Source organism: Erpetoichthys calabaricus, chromosome 10 (assembly GCF_900747795.2).
Source record: "Erpetoichthys calabaricus chromosome 10, fErpCal1.3, whole genome shotgun sequence".
NCBI classification, from domain to species: Eukaryota; Metazoa; Chordata; class Cladistia; order Polypteriformes; family Polypteridae; genus Erpetoichthys; species Erpetoichthys calabaricus.
The window spans coordinates 12522028-12549147 of NC_041403.2; the positions used below are offsets into that span (position 1 = coordinate 12522028).

The 27120-nt window shown below is 38.3% G+C and overlaps 1 protein-coding gene across 1 annotated transcript in view; it reads right to left on the bottom strand.

The window, feature by feature from the left end:
• The window catches only part of uck2a (uridine-cytidine kinase 2a), a 114661-nt gene that overhangs the window by 22872 nt on the left and 64669 nt on the right, over positions 1-27120 (bottom strand). Inside the window, exons 3-6 of the mRNA XM_028810877.2 lie at positions 20200-20359; positions 9621-9717; positions 6966-7108; positions 6089-6186 (exon numbers count right to left, since the gene is read on the bottom strand). Coding sequence (XP_028666710.1) covers positions 6089-6186; positions 6966-7108; positions 9621-9717; positions 20200-20359 — 498 coding nt within the window. The remainder of the gene's footprint in view (positions 1-6088; positions 6187-6965; positions 7109-9620; positions 9718-20199; positions 20360-27120) is intronic.

Sequence of the window (27120 nt, forward strand, 5' to 3'; positions counted from 1 at the left end):
GCTGGGGGGCTGTCAAGAGGCAGGGCCTGTTAAAGCCCATTGCAGCACTTCCTGTGTGATTTTGGGCTATACAAAAAATAAATTGTATTGTATTGTATAAAATGGAAAGCACCTATTGTCCGCAAAATAGCCATTTCTTTATCTGCATGAAATGATTCTGCTTCTAGTGGACTGATATCTTTCTTAAAACAGCCAGTAAATCTCTTGTTTACACAAAATGCCAAGCACCCATTGTTGCTGTTCTTATTTAAATAGCACTTGGCAAATCATCTAAATTCTCTACCTTAAAGCAATCAGTAGAGGTCAGCAGCGTATGAAAAATACTAGACTTTTTTTTTTTTTTTTTTTAAGTTGTGGTCACATAAAATGCCAAGCACCTAATTATCATTGTCATTTAAAAAAATGTGAATTTCCATAATTGTTTACATCGAAGCAGAGAGGTGCTCTGTGCAACTTCACCTACCGATACATTTATTGTATCACAATTACCTTGACATCAGTTACTTCAACTTGTACATTTTCCCTCTCTTATGTGTCCAATAATCAACCCTGAGGGCCAAACAGATGCTCTGTAGAAGATACAAAAACTGCAGAAGAGTGTCATGCACAGGTGAGAACTAGACATCATGACAACATCTTGTGCTGTACCAAATCCTCTTGCTGCCTAAAGTTGTGTTATGTAAGGCAAATGACCATTATAACAGTAGATGAAAAAAAATTGCAAGCAAGGAGAAACACTTAGTTTAAATAAAAATGAGTGGAACAGGAAGCTCCCCAAGCATGACTTTGTAAGCTATTATGCATATAGTGAACAAACATCGACTTTGTATTTAGATTATATCAACAACAACATTAACACTATAATTACCAGAGTCTACGAAAAAACTCGTAGATCCGGCCCACCTTAAAACCGTTCTCACCTCTCTTTTGTCTTCTAAATGTGCCGATTAAGACGAGCAGCAAAAAGCCGGCTATTCCATCCCCCACCATTGCAAAACGTTCATTAAGTTTTCCCAGTTCATGCCTTGTTTGATTATCTGGGAGTAACTGAACTGGAGTTTTAGAGTGGAAATAATAGATCGTTATTTGGAACACACGCATTTCATGTGTGTTCCATTTCTACAGTAATCTGTGTAAACACATTGTTAAAACAGAAACTTTTTCATATTTTAGTAATAAATGTTACAAAATGTAGGCATATACTATAGAATGTGTGAAGCCTGACAGCCAAACATCAAATAAGCACTTTCACAAAAGGTTCAAGGATGTAACAACACCTTCCGTGGCATAATGCTGAGATTTACTGACTCAGAGCGCGGCAGCCCTGCTGCGCCATAGAGACCCGAGTTCGATTCCCCACTGGGGAGGAAGTGTTTTTTTTTTTTATTTGTAGCCTCAAATGGACATAAAATGTATAAACTGGTAAGCACTGTAAATCATTAAGTTTAAAATGTCGATCGTGGTTATTTCTGTTGATTAATTCATGCGTTTTTACTTAGAGTCAGAACAGGAGCTTATTCAGCTTCTGATCTGACTCTAAGTAACAGCGCCAGTATAAATCACACCCAATCTGACGCTGTTCATTTTCAAATAATATTATATTACTTTTCTGATTGGTACTATTCGCGTCATAAAATGATTTCTTCAAAACTTCACATATATTTGTTTTGAGATAATGAAGAGAGCTGCAAATTACAGGTGCTTGTTCAGTGTAATAGGAACCATAGCACAGAGAGGTGTGTACACTGCAACAAGCACACATGTCATAAATGTAGGAAGGGCGCTCCTTGGGTGAGCTATAGCGCGTCTTTATGTGAAAACAGCAGTGTCCGATGGGGAGTGTCTGATGATTGCATATAGTGCTGAAGTTACTGCTCTTTACTATGCTTTCCTCTGCATGTCCTGGAGTACAAAAGAAACAGCATACAGCAACATGTGGGGACTGGCAAGATTGGGGGGGGGGGGGGGGGGGGGGGGGGGGGGGGGGGGGGAACACACGGTCATATGTATCGTGATACACTGCAGAGCTATAGTGCATCTTTATGTGAAAACAGCAGTGTCAGATGGGGAAGGGAAGGATCCTGAACGTGACTGTGAGAATGAAAAGTGAATAAAAAAAAAACAAAGTTAACCTTTACAAATATCATAAAATTACACCGGCTGTTACAGACTGAAATCAAATGTATCTTTTATTCTAAAATAGTAAAAATAAGAGTAGTTCACTTCTCAAAAGAGAGTCGTGCAGGATCGAACTCGTGACCTTTTGATTCCCAGTCAGCAACTGATACTGTTGCGCCACGGGGCTGTCGTAGTAACTGAGTGTCAATGTTGCACACTAAGGCGGCTTTTTTTTTCTGCAGTTATATTTTTGAATAAAAGCGCACTTGTTCTGTTATATTTGTAGCTTTCGTGAAAGTGTTTCTTTGATATTTGGACTTCACGCTTCATACATTATATAGTTTATGCCTACATTTTGTCATTTACTACTAGAATATGAAAAACGTTTCTGTTTTAAAAATGTGTTTACACAGATTACTGCAGAAACGGAACACACATGAAATGTGTGTGTTCCAAATAACTATCTATTATTTCCACTCTAAAACTCCACTTCACTCCCAGATAATCAATCAAGGCATGAGCTGGGAGAAGTTCGTGCACGTTCTAAGTCGGTGGGGGGATGGAATAGTCAGCTGTTTGCAGCTTGTCTTTATCTGCACATTTAGAAGACAAAAGACGATGGCAGAGAGGTGCGAACGGATTTAAGAAGCGATTTAAGATGGGACGGATCTACGAGTTTTTTCGTAGGCTCTGGTAATTCTCCCTTTTCCTGTCCTTAACACTAGTAGTTTTTCACAAAATTCAAGGTTCCCTGAATGCACTTGAATGTTACACCACATGTAGATGTTCTAACATTTTTTTTTATCCATTTATCAATTTCTTAGAACAACTAACATATTTTGCTGATCGGTTGTGATTGGCGATTATTTTATGTGCTTTTAAAATATAACATTTCTGCAAAATTGCAAGCATTTTATTCAGAAATTAAGTAGTTTTGTTCCTTGCACAATGCTCCTTCATAACAATAGTATAAGTGTACTCCTAAATTACATTTGCCAAAAACGTACATAGCAACAAGTCTTATTATTAACATTAAGAATTACCATTACCAGTTTCAAATCTGTTGTTGACAAAAGCAATCATCAAGTTTTAAATTTTGGGCCAGCGTTTTTACAGAAGCTCTGTTCTCTCTGTTTCTGAATTTATTATAATTACTTGTCTTGATTAAGATTAGAACTGGTTTGTCACTGATAGTAGCCATAAGAAATCGGATAAATGGATTTTAAATTTACTGACGATCTGCACTTAACGCAAAACCTCCAGGTGGAGGGTTCATCTTGACTGTCTTTCAAATGGGCTGCTAACTTGCAAGGGAAAAAAGGACCGGGAGGATACCCTAAGCGTGCAACACCTGTGAATGTAAGGGAAATGTAAGAGAAATGTAAGAAAATAAAAGCAGGGTGTGTTGCAAACGCCTATGCAGCTCAGTTTCACTGCACCACAAGAGCTGTTTGTGCGAAGACATCCCCCTGCAAAATGGGGATTCGGCAGCAGAGATGATTTTCTCTGTCACTTAACGATGACTCATTCTGACCCTGTAGTTATAATATGTGGTGACTTCAAACATGTGACTTTGGATGAAACAATGGCAACTTCCTTCAGTTTGTGTCATGCTCCATATGAGGATAAAATAAGCTAAACCTGCTCTATTTAAATGTTAAAGATACCTTTAAGTGCAAACTACTGGCACCTTTGGGCAGATATAACCACAACCTGATTCATCTTATTCCCAGCTACAAGCCTGTTATTAGACGGCAACCTATTATCATCAGAATGGTACAAAAGTGGAGCCTGGAGCTGAAACAGCTCTGAATAACTACTTCCAAATGAAACCCTGGGAAATGATGTGCTAGTTACATGGGGAAGATACCGAGGGACTCTCAGTCACTGTATCAACGGACCATAGTGATACAGACTTTTTAAACTTTTATTGAATTTATTTAAAGCACGTACCATTCAATAAAATCAAGTCAAACTTAACAAAACTAAATTTAATTCAACCCCCACCCATGAGAAAGAGAGGAAGGCCAACAACCAGAGTAAAACTTTTGAGAGTAGTATAGAGGGAAAGGAGTCTTTCTCCCCAATACAAGTGCTTATTCACAAATATTATTGATTAGATCCTACCAGGTTTTGATCAAATCCACTAAGAGAGAATTTGATTTTTTTCAATTTCAAATAGTATATAACATTAGTTACCCATTGACTTAACAGAGTTGGGTTGAAATTATTCTAGTTGAGCAAGATTAAGTCTACGATCTAATAGTAGAAATAAAGGCAAATACAGCTTGTTTATCCTTCACCACTTTAACTCCACCTGGGAGTACACCAAATACAGCTATTAATAGATTAGGAGTGATTGTAACACCAAGGCTGTCTGATAGGCATTTAAAGATTTTTGTCCAAAATTATGTTAATTTGGCCAAATTTACATTTGTATAGACACTACAGCACCAAACAACAAGCTATGCATTACTAAAGAGCTAAAAAGTCTCCTAAAAGAAAGCATTCAAATCTGATGACAAAAAGGCTCTGAAAGACAGACAGCAAATGCAAAAGAAAAAGCTGAGTGAAGCTTATAAAGCTAAAATGGTAAACAAACCTACACAGATTAACATTGAAGATGTTTGGAATGGACAGGGCATAATTACTGGACTTGAGCAATCCACACCACAGGTGCTAGAAGGTTAACGGAGACAGAGCTAATGCCCTGAACCAATTTTTTAATAGATTTTCCCTCCCACTGTCACTTTCTTCCAATGACCAGTTTATCCACTCTCCAGTACATCAACAACTCCTACCACTTCATCTACAATGCCTAATGACAAGCACACCTCCAATCATCAGTGTGGGCTGTCCACCATAGAAGACCAAGTGAAGAGACAACTGAGGAAGCTACACAGAGGAAAAGCCACCGGATCAGATTAGAGTCAGTCCTGGAGTTCTTAAGACCTTTGCTGAAAATCTTTCTAGTATTCCTGGTCACTTACTGAGTATGTCCCTGATGATCCAGAAAGTAGAAAAGATCCTGCATTCTACCTGTTCCAAAGAAGGCAGGTGTCTCTTCAGCTAATGACTACAGACCAGTGTCACATCTCAAATCACGAAGACCTTTAAGAGGCTGGTTCTGGACTATATACGTCTTCTTGTGGTAGATCACCTAGACCCACTATAGTTCGCCCATGAAGTAATAACTACAAAGTTTTTGGTGAAAAACTCTTTGACTTAAATGTGGTATGTGCAGGTGAGTTGTCATTGTGTAAAATTCAGTTTTGGGTGTACTACTGTACATCTCTCAACATCAGTCTCTTGAAAGTTCATCATAGTGCCTTGCAGAACAAGAAAAAAAAATGCCCAAGTCATATGTACGACTACTATAAAATAAATGGCACAAAAATGCACACAGGCGGCACGGTGGCGCAGTGGGTAGCGCTGCTGCCTCGCAGTTGGAAGACCTGGGGACCTGGGTTCGCTTCCCGGGTCCTCCCTGCGTGGAGTTTGCATGTTCTCCCCGTGTCTGCGTGGGTTTCATCCGGGCGCTCCGGTTTCCTCCCACAGTCCAAAGACATGCAGGTTAGGTGGATTGGCAATTCTAAATTGGCCCTAGTGTGTCCTGCGGTGGGTTCGCACCCTGCCCGGGATTGGTTCTTGCCTTGTGCCCTGTGTTGGCTGGGATTGGCTCCAGCAGACCCCCGTGACCCTGTGTTCGGATTCAGCGGGTTGGAAAATGGATGGATGAAAATGCACACAATCAACAACAGGACAATGCCATTCATTCTGTGGATTAATTAACCAGACTGTAGGCATATGATACCTAGTGACATATTCAATAACTTCACCCTACTCCTGTGCTATTGGCCCAATTTTTGGGTTCCCCTTGTATATAAAAAAAAGCTATTTCAAGGAAAGCAAAGGCAATAAGCACAATAATGGGATTTCCCCAGTAGCAGGTTGGGGCAGCTATACTCACTGGCAAGCAGAACTCTTCAAAAGCTGGCTTGACAAAGGTAATGTACTGAGCCAAGACTTGTTCCAGATCCCTGCCCCGTTCAGTGATGTCTCTCAGAACTTGAAAGAAGGGTAAACACAGATTAAAAATAATATCAATACCAAAAATACAAAAATAAAATATAATAAATCAAGAACAAATTTATTAAAAACACAAACTCACTGTGAATGGAAATCATGCTTATTTAAATCTTTTCTGGTTTCTTCAGTTTATTTTGCTTCTGTGATAAACCTTATGTTCCGATTTTTGATTTATTGCTAAAGCATCAGGCCATGAGTTAAAGGTGTTTGAGTAATTTGTGCATTCCTATTTAACTACTGTGAGCTTAAATATATTAACTTTGTGTGACCAATCACAGTTGAGACATCAGGGCAAAAACCTAAATACTTTTAAAAAATTGTGTCACATTTGTAATTTGTGCTTTAGGCCTTTACTGCTTTGTCAGAATAATTTAGCATGTTGTTCTCATTTCAGCTGAGTAATATAAAAGTAACTTCATGAGCCAACATTTTTCTTTAGACACTTAAGGATTTTGAATGTTTGAAGAGTTCATCTATATCTGAAAGTGAAAAAGTGTCTGTTAATTTAAAGATCCTTGCTCAATTTCAAGTTTTAACAACTGACAAATTCAAAATCTTTAGTTTTCATTTAGTTGAACCAGGCATAAATAACTGCATAATAGTATCTCAAAAAATGTTATATAGCGCTTTTCATCCTGAATGTCTTGATCTTTAGCGGGTGAATGCAAGGTAGAATTTCGTTGAAAATTCTATTTAAAGGGGCAATCTTTAACCATATCTCTACCTCCCAATAAATCTGTGCCATGATTTCCAAGTACCTCTTCTTGAAAGTCGGGTGTCTGCATCAGTGTCAACAAAGAGTTTCATCTGAAAGAGGTCGCGAATTTCCTGTGAGTAGAACATCAAGATGCCCTCAAACAAAACTACGTCTGCAGGATACACAGTCACAGACTCTTCTTTCCTGCAGGGTGGCAGAGGAGAGAACAGTATCAGTTGGTGAATTCTACATGCTAAGAACATCAACTCAAGACTGTTGTCTCACTTATATACCATACCTAATATGTCCTCAACATATAACTGTATATGAAACATTGGAGACTTAGCTTTCATGGAATTATTGTTCTAGTCCCCTGACATTCTCTGAAAAAACAAGGAGTGCCTTTTGTATGTAAATGGAACAAACTGCATGCAGTATGGCCACAATGATTAAAAATTGAAACCCACAACATTATAGTGTGTCCTTTTCACATCTCATTAAACACGTAACATAGCAAATTTAAAGATTTTCAATTACTACAGCATCCACCATTTACAAAAAATTACCAAATCTAACTAGTTGCTTCTCCAAGTACAGCATATCAAATAGTTTTAGGAACTTCTTAAAGTGTTCTTCACCTCCTAACAATTTGCTGGTCGAAGTCAATGATTCCCCACCTCTGCTCCTAAAAACCTGGATTTTGTTCTGAACAACAGCAGACTACCTGACTATCATTATCAATAGTCTTCCAAACACAGGCTTTTAAAATTAATCGCTGACCACATTCATGGCATGCTTATACCCAACCGAAAACAGCAAGTCTCGTGACAGTTCCTCGTAAAATACGGTTTGGCACAAAAAATGACAAAGACGATAGAAGGAAAACAAAACCATTATATGAATCCAAAAGAAAACATGAATCCATGATTCTTTGGGGAGATATTTTTAAAAATAAGCATTGTTTTGTGTTTTAAGAATAGTCACTTAACAAATCTAAATAAACTGGATTATAAAAAAGAGCTACCCTCCAAACAAGCCAAACAATAAATTGATTTGTAATTTTAAGAAACAGTAGATAATTCTGTGATAGAGTACCAAATTGACAAGGCACTAAAAAAGAATGTATTGTGAAAACTGAAAAGTGTAGCAACCATTTAAAACAAAGTAAAAACTTTTTAGATGTCACAGGCTGGGGATCTTTAGCACAACCTCCAGCATACAAACACCCGAAACTATCCCAACCACAGTTTGCTATATTTGAACATGCTATTAAATTGCCCTTAAATATGAATGAGTGAATCCTGCTTAGCTCCTCGAATATTTGACCTGCTCTTGTTTCTATGTCAGACGTTTTTTTTTTTCCTTTCTTATTTAAGCAAATGAAGCTCGTCATTATGAAAAGGGAACAAACTTAAATACAGAACCTACACCTGCTCATCCCGCACAGGAGCACACAATCATGAACAAATCAAACTCTTCATGATACTTTTTCATATAAAAATTTAATAAAAATCCACAGATGTCAAAGAGCAGTCTGTTTCAATGAAGCAGCATCATTGCCAAAAAAATAAGTCTGTAATAAACAGAACATTCAAAGATGCACAGTCAATACATAGTCTAATCCTAAAGATATGGCAGGACACAAGTAACCACTTATATACTTAAAGCCACAATCACCTGAAAGCGTCATTGAAGAAAATACAGAATATTTTAGGCCATAAAAAGGAGAATCAAAATTAAAACACTTACACCAAATGACAAAACATAGCACAGAATAATGTTGGGCATGTAGTGTACCACTATAATTCACACTAATATGATACACCAGCAGACTGCTGCATTAGGAATTAGTTGCCGACTCACCAAGATTTCACACTTGACTGTTCAGCAAAATATCAATAACAAACGTATTGTCTAATCTGATGAGGACATCACAGTACTGACAAGGCAGCATAGAAACTGTGAAACATCTAACATGGTAACGTTGCAGTAACCACGAAGCAATGAATGTCACCAATACCAAAGTAGCCACTATAGACTTTACATATACAACTTCATATTCTGTGTTACAAATCTATGACAAACCACGTTAATTAAAAAACCCAGAGGTCAAACCACAAAGAGCAGATGCAGGATGAGTAAGCAGATATTTGTGGATTTTATTGTTGCAATACAAAAACAGTGTACTGATGACATCATGGAGTGTTTGGTAAAAAATACTCAAAAGGAAAAAAGTGAGAGGATATCTGCTTAAACTAAATTGATTTATCAAATGAACATACACGACCATAGCAAAACCTGCAGGATTACAGGGTTCTAAAAATGACACACACATCCTATTTTCATCTTAAGAGTCTGGCTTAAGATCAAAAAGCGGCATCAAAGTAGACTACCAAAATTCAGAAGTTGTTTGTTTGTGTTTTATTTATTTATTTAAACATTTTAACAGTACATGGCATGATTAACTACCCATCAACAACAAATCTGGTAAATGTCACACTTTTGCACTGCGTTCTGTACACTGCAATGCATTGCTGTGCATCGGAAATTGCACTTAAGGGCTGTATCAGTAATTCAGGATTGCATTATCTTTATTAACTAGAATACAGGCAATAATAATTTTAATGTGGTGATTACTAATGGTTATATTACAAATAGTATAAATCAACAGTACAGTAAGCTTACGTAGAAAGAGAAAAGTAAATCAGATTTGGACCTGGAATGAGTGACAAAGTCATAGACTGGTATCTGCACCGTCTTCCCCTCCATTATTTCCCGAAGCGTCTTCAGGATTAGTTCATTATCAAATGCACCTACGTAAGGAAACAAAAAAAAAGCTAGATTAATGAAATCTGATAATAACAATAATAGCAAATTTGCTTAAGAGGAAGAAAACAATTGAAAAGAAGATAATGAAATTACTTGGCAGGGAACCTTAAAAACGTAAACCTTTCATTAGTAAAGCTTTAATGCAGTGATCAAGTCAATATTCTTTGTATTAGCTTTCCAAAATACATTGATTAGTACAATACTTAAAAAAAAAAAAAAAAAAAACTAATAATGAACAGGTTGCAGCTTTGACAATTTCCCTGTTAGACATCTGTAACCAACAAATTAAGAAGTAATGGTAGTAGTCTATGATACTTGGATTTATTTTGTGATGGTACACGCCGTTATGTTGGTGATGGACAGATTGACAGAGGAGATTACACAGGTGTCCTATGGATTATGATGTTTGCAGATGGCATTGTGATCTGTAACAAGAGTAGGAAGCAGGTTGAGGAAACCCTTGAGAGGAGAAGATATGCTCAAGAGAGTGGAGGGATGAAGGTCAGTAGGAGCAAGGCAGAATACATGTGTGTAAATGAGAGGGAGGTCAGAGGAATGGTGAGTATGCAGGGAGTAGAGTTGGCAAAGGTGGATGAGTTTAAATACTTGGAATCAACAGTACAGAGCAACGGGGAGTGTGGAAGAAAGGCGAAGAAGAAAGTGCAGGCAGGGTGGACTGGGTGGAGTAGAGTGTCAGGAGTGATTTGTGACATGTGGCTACCAGCAACAGTGAAAGGGAAGGTCTACAAGATGGTAGTGAGACCAGCTATGTTATGTAGTCTGGAAACGGTGACACTGACAAAAAGACAGGAGACAGAGCTGGAGGTGGCAGTAGTAGATTTGTAGTGGGTTTTACAAGATTAGAAGCAAATACATTAGGGAGTCACCTCAGGCAGGACAGTTTGGAGACCAAGCCAGAGAGGTGAGATTGCATTGGTCTAGACATGTTCAAAGAAGAGATGCTAAGTATATTGGGAGAAGGATGCTAAGGATTGAGATGCCAGGGAAGAGGAAAAGTGGAAGGTCAAAGAGGAGGTTTACGGATGTGGTGAGAGAGGACATGCAGGTGTTGGGTATGACAGAGCAAGATGCAAAGAACAGAAAGATATGGAAACAGATGATCCGTTGTGACGACCCCTAATGGGAACAGCCGAAATAAAGAAGAACAAGGTGAATACAATCAGTCCTGGAACATCTTGTAATTTACTCTGTTGTTTCCACTTTTCCTAAGGAATTATACTATGTCAAAACCTGGGTCATTGCAGGATTCTGGACTTGAGTTTGTCCAAAAATGTACTAGACCCAGTAATTTACAGTACCAGCAGGTCTACGCATCTATAAGGATCTCACATTTTCATAGCAGAAAAAACCCATTTAAGGTCACACAGGGATTCTGTTGTGTTGACCGAATTACCAGCCAGACAGTGCAGCCACCTGCCTACGTAGACTTTCTTTTGTAGACAGGAGGGGGCGCTGCAGCTCTCCAAACCCAACACAAACAGACACAGGTTAACACTAGAGTCCCTGAAGCCTACGAAAAAAGTCATAATACTCTTTATCAGCGTCTTTGTTTTGCAAATGTGTTGATCAGCACAAGCAACCTGCTATCCCATCTACCACCAACTCAGCTGAAATCAGTCGCAAAGTTCTCCCAGCTCAAGTCTGTTTATCTGGGTAAGAGTTGCCTTGAACTGTATAGGGTAAAAAATATATTGATATTTGGAATATATACATTTAATTTGAGTTCCATGTCTACAACAATCTTGGTAAATTGTAGGATGACAGGAAATGTGAGGCAAGAAATGTTGAACACATAACTAAAACAGAAACTTTTTTTCATTTTCTACTAATAATTGGCAAAATGCTGACCGGATGTGTATAATGTGTAAAAACTGAAGTCCAAATATCAAATAAACACTTTCAAAAAAGGTATAACAAAACAAGTGCGCTTTTATTCAAGAATATAACCCAAGAAAAAGAAATGATTCAATTTACATGTTGCTGTCAATGAGTCAATGAACACCATGATAAAGAGACTTCAGATGGGAGACGTTTGCGACAGACTTCAGCTGCATCAATGGGAGATGAGATAGCAGACTGCTTGTGCCAATTGACACATTTGCAAAACAAAGATGCTGATGAAGAGGTGAGAAGGAATTTAAGGTGGCTCAGCATTACGACTTTTTCGTAGGCTTCAGGGATTCTAATGTTAAAAGGAAGAGTCTTTTTTTTTATTTTGGGAAAACTCAAGCACAATACAGCACACTGTCTTTTCCTCTCTGTCTCCCACTGCCTCCTCTTCTCTTGCGAAATTCGTCATTCTCCTCCTCCCGATTCAGGCTCCCAATCTTCCATACACGTGGTCTGTCAGCACTTCCGGGTGAGGCAGAAACTCCATGATGTAGGGACTCCCCAATCCTGCGGCACCCCCTGGCGGCCCACTCTGGACCCATCAGGGATGTCCTCTGTGACTACAACACCTGTCATGTCCTGCGGGCACCCACGTGGGAATCTGAGCCTGGACTCACTGCCATCTAGCGTCCTGGGGTAGATAAAGCCCTGTATAAGCCGTATCCCCCGTCCTTCTATCACGAGGGCATTCTAGCAAGATAAGGACGCCAGCCGTCCTTCACACTTTCTTTTAACTTATTCTTTCTGTTTCATAAACTATTAACTGTACAGTATGAAAGCTACACTGAAAAGCAAACATATTGGGAAAATTAAGTAACCTGGAATATTTTTGTTATATGGTAGAAGTATTAAACTTTTCACCTAGAAAATTTATTAAAGACTAATGCACAAAATGTCAGCTTTAAATTCTGGACAATGTTTTACCTATCACAAACAATATTGCAAAAAATGACTATGTAAAACATATCAGGATGACACACCTGCAGGCAGTGTAAAAATGTAAAACAGTTTTTAATTTCTCAAGGCTAAGCACCTTCAGTGAAACAAGTCAAGTCATGGTCTTAACAAAACTATGTTTCTTTATAATTTTAGTCAGCTTTTAATCAATTAATCTTTTTTTAGTTGAACAAATTTGCGTATTATAATGATATCAGCAGATTAGGTCTGTAAAGGCATATGTCAACAGGAATTTTAATCGAGTTAATGACAAATGCAGAAATGGGAAGCTGATGTCTAATACTTTGCACAAGGATGCAACAGAATTGAGTAGAACACTCGCAACATATAAATAACAACCACACGTTCTCAGATGGACTTAGACTTTTGTGAGATGTTTTCCTCAAAAGATAATTTTGAGAGAAAAAAAATTTGTATATAAAACACCTGTCTTAGCTTGTAAAGCAGAGGGTTTACAGCCATCTTCGCTGCATATGTTAGATTCTTGTGATGGTAGCCAGTCTCCAATGTAAATACTTAAAGATCTGCTGCTTTATATCAAAGTTTTTTGCATTAAGTAAATCCTAATTTTGAATAAGAAATTTAGGAACTTTTATTCCTAGGACTATAAGCATTTTGGGTTCTAGTAGTTGTAGGGATCCTGTTGATTCTACATTAATATTATGTACCATTAAAGGTAATTATTCTTAATTATTTGTAGAATGCATGTTTTCATATTTGTTCTTATCCGGTTACTGTCATATAGAGTTATCTTGGCTTATTTTCTTGTATCTTTGTAACAGTGACCTATATTTTGTATTTTATTGCTGCAAAATGTCCCATGGGATAATAAAGTTTACATAACCTAATTTTAAAGAAGGAACCTGTGCTGTAAAAATAAAAAATTATAATAGATTATTTATATATATATATATATATATATATATATATAATATAATTACAATATAGGATGCAATGAGTTTATGGGGGCCCTACTAATGCCCAAATCAGACAAAGCTGAGGTTCAAACATGGTTCTGAACAGCTGCAGTATGTCATTGCTGAACTGTCAATGCCAATTTTGCTCTGGCCAATAGCCATGTGCCCTTTTAGTGGCAAAAACTAGAGAGTCACCTATTCCCACAGTTCTACGCCTGTCTGTCTTTCCTGGTTGAAGCAGTTTTTGCCATCAAAGAGATGGCTTCAGTATATCAAAAGATCAGAATTCCTTCCCAACCTGCTTCATAACTGATGACTAAAGCAATAAGACACAGGAGAACACATGTTGGTTGAAAGCACTTTAGTGTATTTAGGAAAGTCATCAGGGTTTAAAAATTAACACAGCACATGAGAGCTCACAAATATGACTTCAAATAAAATTCAGCTCAAATCTTCACACCAGTATCAATGGTTAATTGTTTTATGCAAATTTATTAACCTGCTTTTGACTTTCTACATCAAATGCACTTTAAGGCTGTCCATAAATATCCATACAACTATTCAAAAACAACATCAAGTAGAGCCAGTATACTATAAGGCACAGGAGTCAAACTCCAGGCCTGGAGGGCCGCAGTGGCTGCAGGTTTTCATTCTAACAGTTGACCAGTTTTCACTGCTAATTAACTCCTTTTCCCTTCATTTTACTAGCCCTATTTTTAAGGATTCAGTCCTCTCAATTGATTGTTTTCTTCATTAAATGGCAGCCAAACAGAAATGAGACATGAAACGAGCCAACAGATGACCAGCTAAATTGGGGCTTCAAACGCCAACCAATTTCACTCCAACCAGTTGCTTAATGAGAAGCCAATTCTGGCTGTTAATTAAGCCTGTTGTTTAATTCCATGGCTTGCTGCTGCTCTCATTCAACCACAGCAGACATTTCCCAAACTGTTTTCTGTTTCTGATTACTGACCTGAGAGCTCAACCTTACCAAGACTATCACCTTTCTTTATGTTCAGATAATGTGCTTAGCTTGTCTCCTGTTTGTTCATTTTGTGTCAAATTATTGTTAAGCTGCTAATTAAGGAAAAAGAAAGAACTAAAGGGTCTTAGCTGAGTTAATTAAAACTAAGGCAAAAGTTAATTAGCAGCAAAACAGGTCACTAATTAAGAAGGTGGTTAGAATGAAAACCTGCAACCATTGCGGCCCTCCAGGACAGGAGTTCAACACCCCTGCTATAAGGGTTTGTAAATTACACCCACCATCACCATGAATTAAAATACAGAAATTAACAGCTTTCACTTATCTCTAGTTCACTCACTCACTCACAGATGTTGATCCTTATTCATTGTCACTTTATATTTCAAAAACTGAACTTTTGATTTTAAAATTAAACATACATTTTATGTAAAGACAGAATTTTTATGTAAAAACACATTTATTCAGAAATATATAGCTAAAAACATGAAAGTAAATAATTAGAAATGTGTAAGAGATTTGTGTGTTAAATTAAAGTTACACATGATTTTTACACATGCAGTGTGACAGGTAGATTAAAACACAAACTTTACAAATTACTAGTTACAAATGAGTACACATTGGCACACATTAATTTAAACAGACAGGAAACAAAGTGGTTCAAAAAGATTAATATAAATGGACCATGAGAATATCTGTCAATTAATTATTGAATCACAGCTACCTGACAAAAGAGGAAAGAAAGCCTCTCACTTGTGCACCACCCTGGATATCCAGTTGAACAAATCAGCAAGTAACTAAACATTTGTTTACAGTGGCAAATAAACTGACTGGATGATAAATGCCAGACAGCACTTGGACACAATACAATCATTTACAGAAAAGAATAGCACTACGGCCCCTTTACATAACATAAAGAGAATCACAAATCAAGCTCTCACTTTATCCGAAAGTAACAGGTCTGCCCAAACAAACATAACAGACAGGAGCTGCATTACCGTCAACAACTTAGGGAAAGACTTGAACAGTCCTGCTATAAACAATAAATGATAAGTCTCAAGGGTGTATTTCTAATCACAAGGGCAGATAAAAACCTGAAAACAAGGACAGCGGACATACTGCCGACAGGCCAAAAGCTTTTCTGTGCCAGTGACGGCCTTCTGAGCCTAGCAAAAACTTCTTTACTTCCTGCATGCCAAAACGTAAAAATAAAGATCACATGCCAGACATCTGAAGAAAAACAAGCGTCATTTAGAATACAAGTCTGAGGTAATGTTGCTTGAAATGCCACAAGTTTGTGTCCAGCTACAAGTCAGAACTGGTGTCTAGTGGTGCACTCACTAATAAGACAAAAGAAGAGTAATACCACAAGAAACTGAATAAATTCTGTCATTAAAACAGGAAAACCACACTTAATCCACTCTCACAAGACAATCTACCAAGAAAGCTACAAGCTTTTAGCACTAGGTGTTGCTTGCCCTTATGTCTGCTCTGCTTGTTGTTATTTATCGTAATTAGGATATGATTAATGGAGCAGAAAAAGTGAATAGAAAAATGACAAAAGAGAGGTGAGGGCTATGGCAAAAAATACCTTTATATTTATTATAAAATTAAATCTCACACTATTGTGATATTTGCAATGCAATATATGAGAGAAGAGAAATAAAATGCTAGATAATTAAATGAAGAGATCAATTAGAGGGAAAATGACTATGAAACAAGAACAAAAATCTGCAGCCTCAGGGATATACCAGGACTAAATTTGGGGAACACTGTTCTAGAGCCACTCCAATGTTTTCTTGACATTGCTCTCCTCCTGAATGGGAGCAAAAACAACTAGGCCAAAACTCATTTATTGTAGAATGCCTATACTTGACTATTTTTTTCTTTCTTCAGTTTTGACAAATTTTACTATCCATGCTGAAAAGAAGTGCATCTCTGTGAACATGATTTAAAGGAAGTGTCAAATTTAGTTTCCATCATAGGCTTTGTAGTGAAGCCATAGAGCTCTATTTTAGTTGTTCATTAGTGTGCTGACTAGCAAACTCCAGGGGAGTTTATAGTTGAAACATTACCTTTTAATTCAACAAACCCCAAAACCCACCTTTTTCTCCCCCAATGTCTAAAATAAATGGAATTTAACCAGCATTGTTGAAGTAGCTCTCTTCTAGTGCCCACACCCTGTGTTATCTATAAGGCCAGGTTTATACTTCACACGACGCGATGTGTGCTCCAGCGGACGCTACGTCTACGCAAGCGTCGTATTGTTTATACTTGTGTGTATACTTTACATAAATCTGGAAGATTCCACCCGGTGACAGTGCAAGATATTATCACAGTGAGAACAAGTTCAGCTTCGCTGTGTTGTGAATTGCCCTGAAATGCCCATTAAATTCCTGGAGGGACATCTTGCCACAATATCTCTGAAAAGGATGGATGTTTATTGATTAAATCCATGAATCCAGGGATGTGTCCATCCCAGCTAGCATCAGGCACGAGGCAGAAACAATCCCTGGACAGGGCATCAGCTCATCGCAAGGTGAATACAAGTACTCGCATACACTAGCGTCATTTTAACATCAGCAAATCTCCATATCTTTGGAAGAAAATCGGAGCACACTGTGGAAACCCACCAGGAAAACATGCAAACTCCAGGCAAGGAACACCAGCGCACGTGACTATCTGTGAGACAAAAGCGCTACCACTCTGCCACAGTGCCATCCCCCTTTTTGTGTAATTATTAACAGTATTCATTATTTAAACGAAGTTAATGATTTATCTGTAAAATGTAATATACATACTTTAATGCATTTCACCATGAAAGTGATATCAAGTATAAATCTAAGGATTCTAAATATGCAGAGAGTTGGGAGTACCATAAATTTAATGTGTACTATGTGGTGATCTATTACTGCTTGCTGCTGCTGCTGTCAGGTCAGGAGGGAAACCCCAGAAGCACGTAGCAATCAAAAATTGGTCGGTTTTAATATGACATTTATGACAGTCTACTTTAATGATAAAGTAAACTAAGAGGTTTAAAGTGGACATTTCGAGATTAAAGCCAAAATCTCCACCTTAATCACAAAATACACCTTTTCGCTATGTTCTTAATTTTTGTCTCTATGGCTCAAATATGCTGCCGTACATTCTGATGTGTTGTGAAAAAAAAAAAAAAAAAAGATGATAGAAGATGGTACAGTACAATCCCTCTTAACCGGCCATCTCGTGACTGGACCCATGGCCGGTTGCCGTTTAATCCGACGCATACCTATTTTCATGTAGAAAAATGTTCTCTTTGCCAGTCATTTTCCGTGTTTTTCCCAACACCAAGTTCCCCACAAATTTTCGCCACGGAATCACCATTATCCAACCGATTTAGCGCCTTAAGACGCGTATCCATTAAAGCTACAATTCGTTTACGTTTTGTACTCATCGTAAAGGGAAACAGTTTGGTAAAAAATCAGAAAATTCTCCGCCCCCACTTCTCCACTTTAAATTCTAAGAATGTTTGCTTCAGTCATACAAAAGTCGCATTCGTTTATTCGTTCCATGTACTCCGACATACTCTTTTTAACTCCAAGCCGTTGTTTTATTACCCCCTCCACCTGTACTTGTCTTACAATTTAAACGCAGCCTGGGTGCATTCAACAATGATCTGGCATTCCACCCTACTCCTAGAACGAATAAAAGAACTCGGCTATACTCGTTGCAAGCTAGCTAAATTGATTCGTGGAAAATTCATAAGGGAATATGCAAATGGAAATCACTCTGAGCGTAGGAATGTGACGATGTGAGTTCGCTCCACGCTCCCATCGTCCTTCCGGGAGCCGTGAACCCGACACCGTCGTTCTAATGAAGCCAGAGGATAGTGCAAAAGTGCCAAAGTGCTTTTACTACTCAAAAATCAAAACCGTGTTCAAACAAAAAGTGAAGTGCGTCATAGTTTCAATAAATAATCCATTAAAACAGGTGAAAGGTGGAGGTTAAAATCCAATAGAAAAAAAAATCTTAAAAACAACAAGGTTAAAACAATGGCTAGAAGCAGTCTCTTAAAATCCAAAGCATGGTGCCTTCTTCTTTTTACCTGACGGCTCCCCTGCTTCTTCCATCGGGCTTCACAACAGGGGAGTCGTCCTACCTGCAGGTGCACCTGCTTTCCACACTGGTCCGGTAGCCCTCTGATCCCTGGCTATGTCGGGCTTCATCCAGACCGAGACTTGGGTTCTTTCCCCAGAGGCCAGGGAACTCATGCTGGGGCTAAACCAGCCCAAAGCCTCCACGACTGCTGCTGCTTTTCGACGGCCAGTCGTCTTCGATACCGGTCACTCCAGCTCTGTGATCGCTCAGCTGGAGCGACCGTTTTCTTCTGCCCCACCGAGTGTCGACCAAACACTCCTTTGCAGGGGCTCACCTCCCAGCTGCCTGCCTTTGCTCCATCAAGCCTGCTCTCGCTCACTCGCTCTCGTACTGGCTATCCTCTCCCTGCTGCCTTCTTCCCTGCAACCTCCTTCTCTTTCTTTTCTTTTTTTTTCCTCCCTACTAGCCGCCTCGCACTTCTATCTCAGCTGTGGCAATCAGCAGCTCCCGGGAACAATTACGGATGCGGACGACGCCTTACCTGTGCACTTAAGTGAAGTTCGCCCGCATCAAAAATTTCATGGGAACCGATCTGCCACACACACCACGCCCCCCCCCGCTAAGCCGCGAGTGCGGCGATTATTTAAAAAAGTGGCCCTGTTAACTTGAGCTGTGGACCCGCTACACCACAAGGAGTTCCCTCACCTTCCAGGAAAGAAGGAAGTGCATACATAGAATATAAAGAAGAACTCGGGTTAAAAAAAAAATAAATAAAATAAAAAAAATTTAACAGGCTGGTTAATCCGTCGGCTAGTTCACACGAGGCCAGCTAAGAGGGATTGTACTGTATGCGAGACTTTTAAAATGTATCATGTTATTATGTTGGGTAATATACGACGCTTGAATATAAAAGCAACACAAATGCATTTGTATGTTGGCATTTTGCTTCACTGCATTGAACCATTCATCAAACATTGAAGCATGAACCTATAGGATCCTCAAAGCGTCTTTCTGTTACATGTAGATAGTAAATAGAGACTCTGATGTCACATTCCGATTTTTACCACACTGCGCTGCCCAACTTTTTGCTGGTACTGCAACTCGCACACATGTCATGTTAATTTCTGAGAACGTGCTCAGAGGATGTGTCAAATGAATGCTGGGAACGTTTGGCAGCCATGATGCGTGCACGTATGCATTCTGAGCATGATGTACCTAAGGGTGAATTTGTTAATTTAAAAAACAGCAAGCACAAATCTTATTTAAGAAAGAATGTACTCAACCTACTTAACCAATAAATATTTCTGCTAAATTTCAGAACAGTAGGACTGATTAAAGAAATTAATTGTGAAATGAAAAAGAGAAAATACCAGCAGGATATTCTTCAGAACCCTATTACCTCCTGCTGTCATGTCAACACTATATTCTAGTTTTAATGTGTATTTAATTGTTTAAAAGTTATTCAACGTCTACATTTTCTCTGATATGGAATGTAATTGTGTTTTCTAGAGCATGTTAACCTCAATAAAATTAATTATACTAAATTAAAAAAAAAGGTGTGAATGACAGAATTTTAAAAAAGACCTTTAAGTTTACTGTTTTAATTGTTATGCATCATCTCTTACCTGGGTGGTCAAAATTGTACTGGCCCTTGAGTGCTTTGGTCTTCTGCTCCGCAGTCAAAACACGGTAAAAGCTGTCCTGGCTTAGGATGGCTACCTGCCGTTGGTGATGGTCAATCTCATTCTGCCCAAGCAGTTCCATGATCTTTCCACAAACAGATGACTGGAGAATTGGGGAGAAGAAAAAAATAAATAAATTTGAAGTACTAAACTATTTCAGTCAGAATTATTGAAGATTTTTTTTTATTATTTATAAGTATACAGTGCTATGAAAAAATATTTGCCACTTTCTTGTCTCCTCTCCTACTGCAATATTTTCACATTTTCAACAATATTCTAAAATTACAATGACACACAAGAGAAAACCAGGGAGTCACCTGGGAGTGTCTAGGAATTTCCCAAGAGGACTTCAAAAACGTTAGAGGACAACGTGGCATAGTGTGCACAACCATGGTAAGCAGTATGAAGGTGAATAATTCTGATGTGAAGGAAATGTATATATGACCCCTGTGGGGCAGAACACATATTTAGATTTCTGAGACATGTTAATATTTCACTTTCTTCATTTAAATTATGATGTACCATATACAACTTTTGCTTGAGCTAACTTGTTGTAAATTATGAAGCATAGAGATTAAGGATTTGAGTTTTTCTCAATAAAGGGTTCACTCTTAAAGCAATATCTTAAAAAGTCATCAGTGAAGAGAAAAGGCTATTATTAATCAATTTGTTACAATCAACAAGCAAAATGAATAACTTGCACAGGACTAGTTCCCATCAACCATAAACAAATAGAGCTTATGTGATCGCAACAAAGGAACAGAGAGAGAGAGAGAGAAGAATTTCATTCGGAATTGCAAACTCCTAGCGGAAAGAGGTCAGACAACCACTCTGTCTAGGGGAGGTGACAACAAGTAAATACCGTAAGTACAGCATATCAAATAAGCCGGATGTGTCAGTTTGAAGGAATAAAAGTTTTCTGGTTAAATAATGAGTCAGACAAGTGAACAATGTACTTTCACTGACAAGAAGAAGAATACAAAACTCATTCAGTTGATATTAATTTATGCAGTCTGTTATAAGAAACAAATTAGGTCACATTAGCTGTTTCTCGGGAAGTGCTGTCTGGAGTAAAGTGACGAACAGAGACAGAGCTTAATGAGCAAGCTAGCTATTTGACCTGTTTTTCTTTCTGACAGTGTCCTAATCTGCTTACTGGAGCAGGAAGCGTAATATTTCATAGGGTTGCAATCGCCCAGCACTTAAGTCAGAGAAAATAAAGGAAAAATACATTACTAGAGTCAACAAATCATAAAGTCCTTTTCTCAAAGATGAAAATATCCTAGTAAGTAAGGGAAAGAATATGCCCTGTGGTTTAAAGTCTTTAATGTGCAAAATAACTAGAAATCTCTTAGCATACAGCAGTCATCTCTGAATGGGATTTTCCCTCAAAAGAACTATTTATTGCAAAACTTATGAAGGCATGTGTTCTACAAAAGGTGAGCAGTAAGCAAAGTACAAAGTTCTGCCTTTCCGGAATACTGAGCAAAATCTGTTTAGGCAACTAAGAGACTTGCTAAAGCATTGTGTGCCATTTCCAATAATTAACTGAATCACAGAAAAAAAAAAAAACATTAGCAGAAATCAAACCATGGTCCCAAGGGTTGCAAGGCAGTAACTCAAGAAGAACTGTGTTAGCACCAGGCTACCCTCAATATAAATGACCAATACAAGAATTAATTAAATTGACCTTTTGAATCGTAAAATGATAGCCAAGTAGAGAACTGCAAAAGGTCACCTGTCCATTTAAATGCAAAACCTGCTTTACCAGTTGGAATATGGCAAGGAGGCAGAAAGCCTTTTGTTAAATAATACTGGCTGGTAAAGATGTATTTTATGGAAGATCTGCATACAGATGTTTGGCTCCCTTAGACTGCAGCCAAGTTTATGCCACTTTTAGTGTGTGTGTGTGTGTGTGTGTGTGTTTCTTTTTAAATCTGCTACAGTTGTCTGATTATTTAAATTAGCTCCAGATACACAGTTTCAGTTTCCATGTCCCCTGGTAGTATAGCACTTACGTAGAACACAACATGCATAACTTCACCACTTTAAATTATCAATACATCCATCCACCTATCCATTTTCCAAACCCACTTTATCCTAAAAGGGTCACAAGGAACTTGGGGCCTACCCTAAACAAAACAACTTTATGCGGGCAGGCAGAGTTTGAAGGCACACAATTAACTTTTTTTTCTGTGGGCACTAATACAACCCTTGATGCAGTTATCTAACTTTCTCTCATATTCAGTTTTCCAGCCCCTAAACAAAATGTTTCATAAATGTCACCAGTCATGTTTTGTATCCCATAACCACAACACATTAGTATTTACTTTTGCATAATCTCTTATATATCTATATATCAACATGTAGCTTGGTAAATTGCTTCCACTAGATGTAAAAACAGCACTTCTTACAAAACCCCATCAGGCATCTTGCTTTATAGGACCATTACTGTTACACATACAGAGTACTGCGAGATTCTTACTTGCATGCACTTATCAACAAGCAACACATTTCCATTCTCTGGCACCATGATTACTGAATATAACTATGAAAGAATATCCATCCATCCATCCATTTTCCAACCCGCTGAATCCAAACACAGGGTCACGGGGGTCTGCTGGAGCCAATCCCAGCCAACACAGGGCACAAGGCAGGAAACAATCCTGGGCAGGGTGCCAACCCACCGCAGGACACACACAAACACACCCACTAGGGCCAATTTAGAATTGCCAATCCACCTAACCTGCATGTCTTTGGAATGTGGGAGGAAACCGGAGCACCCGGAGGAAACATGAAAGAATATTTTGAACAAAATTAAATACATGCACAAATAAATACATGAATGATCAAATAAATCAAAATGATATGTAAGCTGCAATAGATGCACACATGATGCCTTCACATTGATCCTATGCATATAGTACTGGCCCACCTAGACAACAGGCAAGGGAATTATGTGCAAATACTTTTTATTGAGTATAGTTCAGCATTTAACACAATATCCCCACAATAATCTCCTCTAAGCTCATCACAAAACTCACAGACCTGCCTCTGAACACTTCAATGTGCAACTAAGTTTATAACTTCTTGACACGCAGACTCCTGTCTGTGAGTGGGTGGCCACACTTTAGCATTCTTCATCCTTAACACAGTGGCTCCATGGGGCTGTGCTCGGAGCCCTCTATACTGCATGGCTGCACAAGACACTATCTACCATCACTGTCAAGTTTGCTGATGACACAGTTGCAGTGGGACTGATCTCAACGAACAGGTTAACCTGGATGAAGTGGAGAGCCGGTCACACTGGTTTCATGACAAAAGATGTCACCTGAATGACAGCAAGACAAAGGAACTTAAATGTGGATTTAAGAAAATAACAGAGGCACTACTACTCCCTCCAAATTAACAGCATTCAGGTGGAGAGGGTGGACAGTTTCAGGTACCTCATTGAAGAAGGTTATGTAACATCTTTACCATCTTAGATGCGTTAGGAACTTTACGCTGTCCCCCCAGATACTGAAGAACTTAAACACATCCACCATCCAAACTATCTAAACATGAAGTTCTACTGTCGGCAGTGCTGGGCGGTATACCGGTTCACACCAAAAAACGTTTTTTATTTTTTTTATGATATGGATTTTTCTTATACCGCAACACCAGTTTAAATTGCCTAAACGACGTTCGGAACGTGGCGCAGCGGGAAACTGTTCAAGTGGGGACCTTTTTCACTGCTACACCGCTAAACACAGATTTGTTGCACTAGGGCTCTTTTTCACTGCTACACCACCAAATAGTGGGTGGTAGCATACAGTGGTGTGAAAAACTATTTGCCCCCTTCCTGATTTCTTATTCTTTTGCATGTTTGTCACACAAAATGTTTCTGATCATCAAACACATTTAACCATTAGTCAAATATAACACAAGTAAACACAAAATGCAGTTTTTAAATGGTGGTTTTTATTATTTAGGGAGAAAAAAAATCCAAACCTACATGGCCCTGTGTGAAAAAGTAATTGCCCCCTTGTTAAAAAATAACCTAACTGTGGTGTATCACACCTGAGTTCAATTTCCGTAGCCACCCCCAGGCCTGATTACTGCCACACCTGTTTCAATCAAGAAATCACTTAAATAGGAGCTGCCTGACACAGAGAAGTAGACCAAAAGCACCTCAAAAGCTAGACATCATGCCAAGATCCAAAGAAATTCAGGAACAAATGAGAACAGAAGTAATTGAGATCTATCAGTCTGGTAAAGGTTATAAAGCCATTTCTAAAGCTTTGGGACTCCAGCGAACCACAGTGAGAGCCATTATCCACAAATGGCAAAAACATGGAACAGTGGTGAACCTTCCCAGGAGTGGCCGGCCGACCAAAATTACCCCAAGAGCGCAGAGACGACTCATCCGAGAGGTCACAAAAGACCCCAGGACAACGTCTAAAGAACTGCAGGCCTCACTTGCCTCAATTAAGGTCAGTGTTCACGACTCCACCATAAGAAAGAGACTGGGCAAAAACGGCCTGCATGGCAGATGTCCAAGATGCAAACCACTGTTAAGCAAAAAGAACATTAGGGCTCGTCTCAATTTTGCTAAGAAACATCTTAATGATTGCCAAGACTTTTGGGAAAATACCTTGTGGACTGATGAGACAAAAATTGAACTTTTTGGAAGGCAAATGTCCCGTTACATCTGGCGTAAAAGGAACACAGCATTTCAGAAAAAGAACATCATACCAACAGTAAAATATGGTGGTGGTAGTGTGATGGTCTGGGGTTGTTTTGCTGCTTCAGGACCTGGAAGGCTTGCTGTGATAGATGGAACCATGAATTCTACTGTCTACCAAAAAATCCTGAAGGAGAATGTCCGGCCATCTGTTCGTCAATTCAAGCTGAAGCGATCTTGGGTGCTGCAACAGGACAATGACCCAAAACACACCAGCAAATCCACCTCTGAATGGCTGAAGAAAAACAAAATGAAGACTTTGGAGTGGCCTAGTCAAAGTCCTGACCTGAATCCAATTGAGATGCTATGGCATGACCTTAAAAAGGCGGTTCATGCTAGAAAACCCTCAAATAAAGCTGAATTACAACAATTTTGCAAAGATGAGTGGGCCAAAATTCCTCCAGAGCGCTGTAAAAGACTCATTGCAAGTTATCGCAAACGCTTGATTGCAGTTATTGCTGCTAAGGGTGGCCCAACCGGTTATTAGGTTCAGGGGGCAATTACTTTTTCACACAGGGCCATGTAGGTTTGGATTTTTTTTTCTCCCTAAATAATAAAAACCACCATTTACAAACTGCATTTTGTGTTTACTTGTGTTATATTTGACTAATGGTTAAATGTGTTTGATGATCAGAAACATTTTGTGTGACAAACATTCAAAAGAATAAGAAATCAGGAAGGGGGCAAATAGTTTTTCACACCACTGTAGGTATGCCGCACGGTGAAAATGGACAGAGAGCCGAAAAAAATGAGTCACGTCTGTCGCCTGGAGATGCTTTAGTTTTAAAAGATCAGATGTGTAAACACTTTCTATACTACTGGATAATACTGCAAGCCAAGTTGTACTTGTTTTATTTGTTTTCAATACAGTGTAATGTACCTGGGTACTGTGTAATATTGTGACGACATGTTGACTTTATTCTCGTACTTTGTCATTAAAGTAGAACATCGTAAACTAAACTTCATCGTAAAATTAATATTTAATTTACTAGATTTTCTCAAACCCCGTCATAAGTTATATAGCACATTAAATGCTTTGTGTTAAGTGTTCCCCGAGCTTCTTAAACTGACTTCCTCTGCACTAAGAGGAGGCACCTGCACCGTCAGCGATTGCCGCACAGAATCCATTCACATGATATTCATGCTCTCTGAACATTTAGAATGCCAAGATAAATACTTGATATAAATTCTAAATTTTCAGAGAGCAGGAATATCATACAGTGAATAGATTCTATATGGTGATCGCTATCTCCTCTTAGTGCGGAGGAAGTCAGTTTAAGAAGCGTACTGATTAAAAACTGGGTCGGGGAACACAACACAAAGCATTTAATGTGCTACATTAACTTATGACGGGGTTTGAGAAAATCTAGTAAATTAAACAATGATTTTAGGATGAAGTTTAGTTTACGACATTTTACTTTAATTATAAAGTAAACTATGAGAATAGAGTGGAAATGTCGACTTTATTCTCGACGTATAGTTTTTTTTTTTCTTCCCTGTGCCCGTATTTTTTTTTCTTCAGTGTGGCCCTAATACGATTCCGTAGGGCTATACCACAAATACAATTATAAATGCAAGTTGCAGTTGTATTATTTATGTATATAGCTTAGATTGAAGCAAGTTCCATATTAATGCAGTTTGCCTAAATGATAGTTCAGTTGGTAAAGATGTCATCACCAAGATTGCACTTGTTTTATTTTATTTTTATTTGGTGAATACTGTGTAATGCACCTGGGCTTTTGAAGCCTTGAAGTAATAGTGCAACTATCAGTAATAATACAATTATTTATTTTATTGTTATTATTTATTAGTTTAATTATTATGCAGTTTAATGATGGTAAAGTTGTTTAAAAAGTCACTTTAACGTGTCAGTGGACAGAGATTGTTAACATTAACAGAAAGTGTAGTTGTTTTACAAAAAATATTTATTTATTCCTTTTCTAAGACATGTTCAGTGCAATACAACTTTTGACAAGCACTTCTGGATATTTTCCTAAGTCTAAATACCTCTTTGGATGGTTGAAAATATGTTGTCAAAATTATAATTTAAGTTTTTGCAAAATTTGTTAAATAAAAAGGTTCTATATTTTGACTGCATCTGTCATGCAATGTGATTTCCTTCTCTTCATTAGTGCCACCCC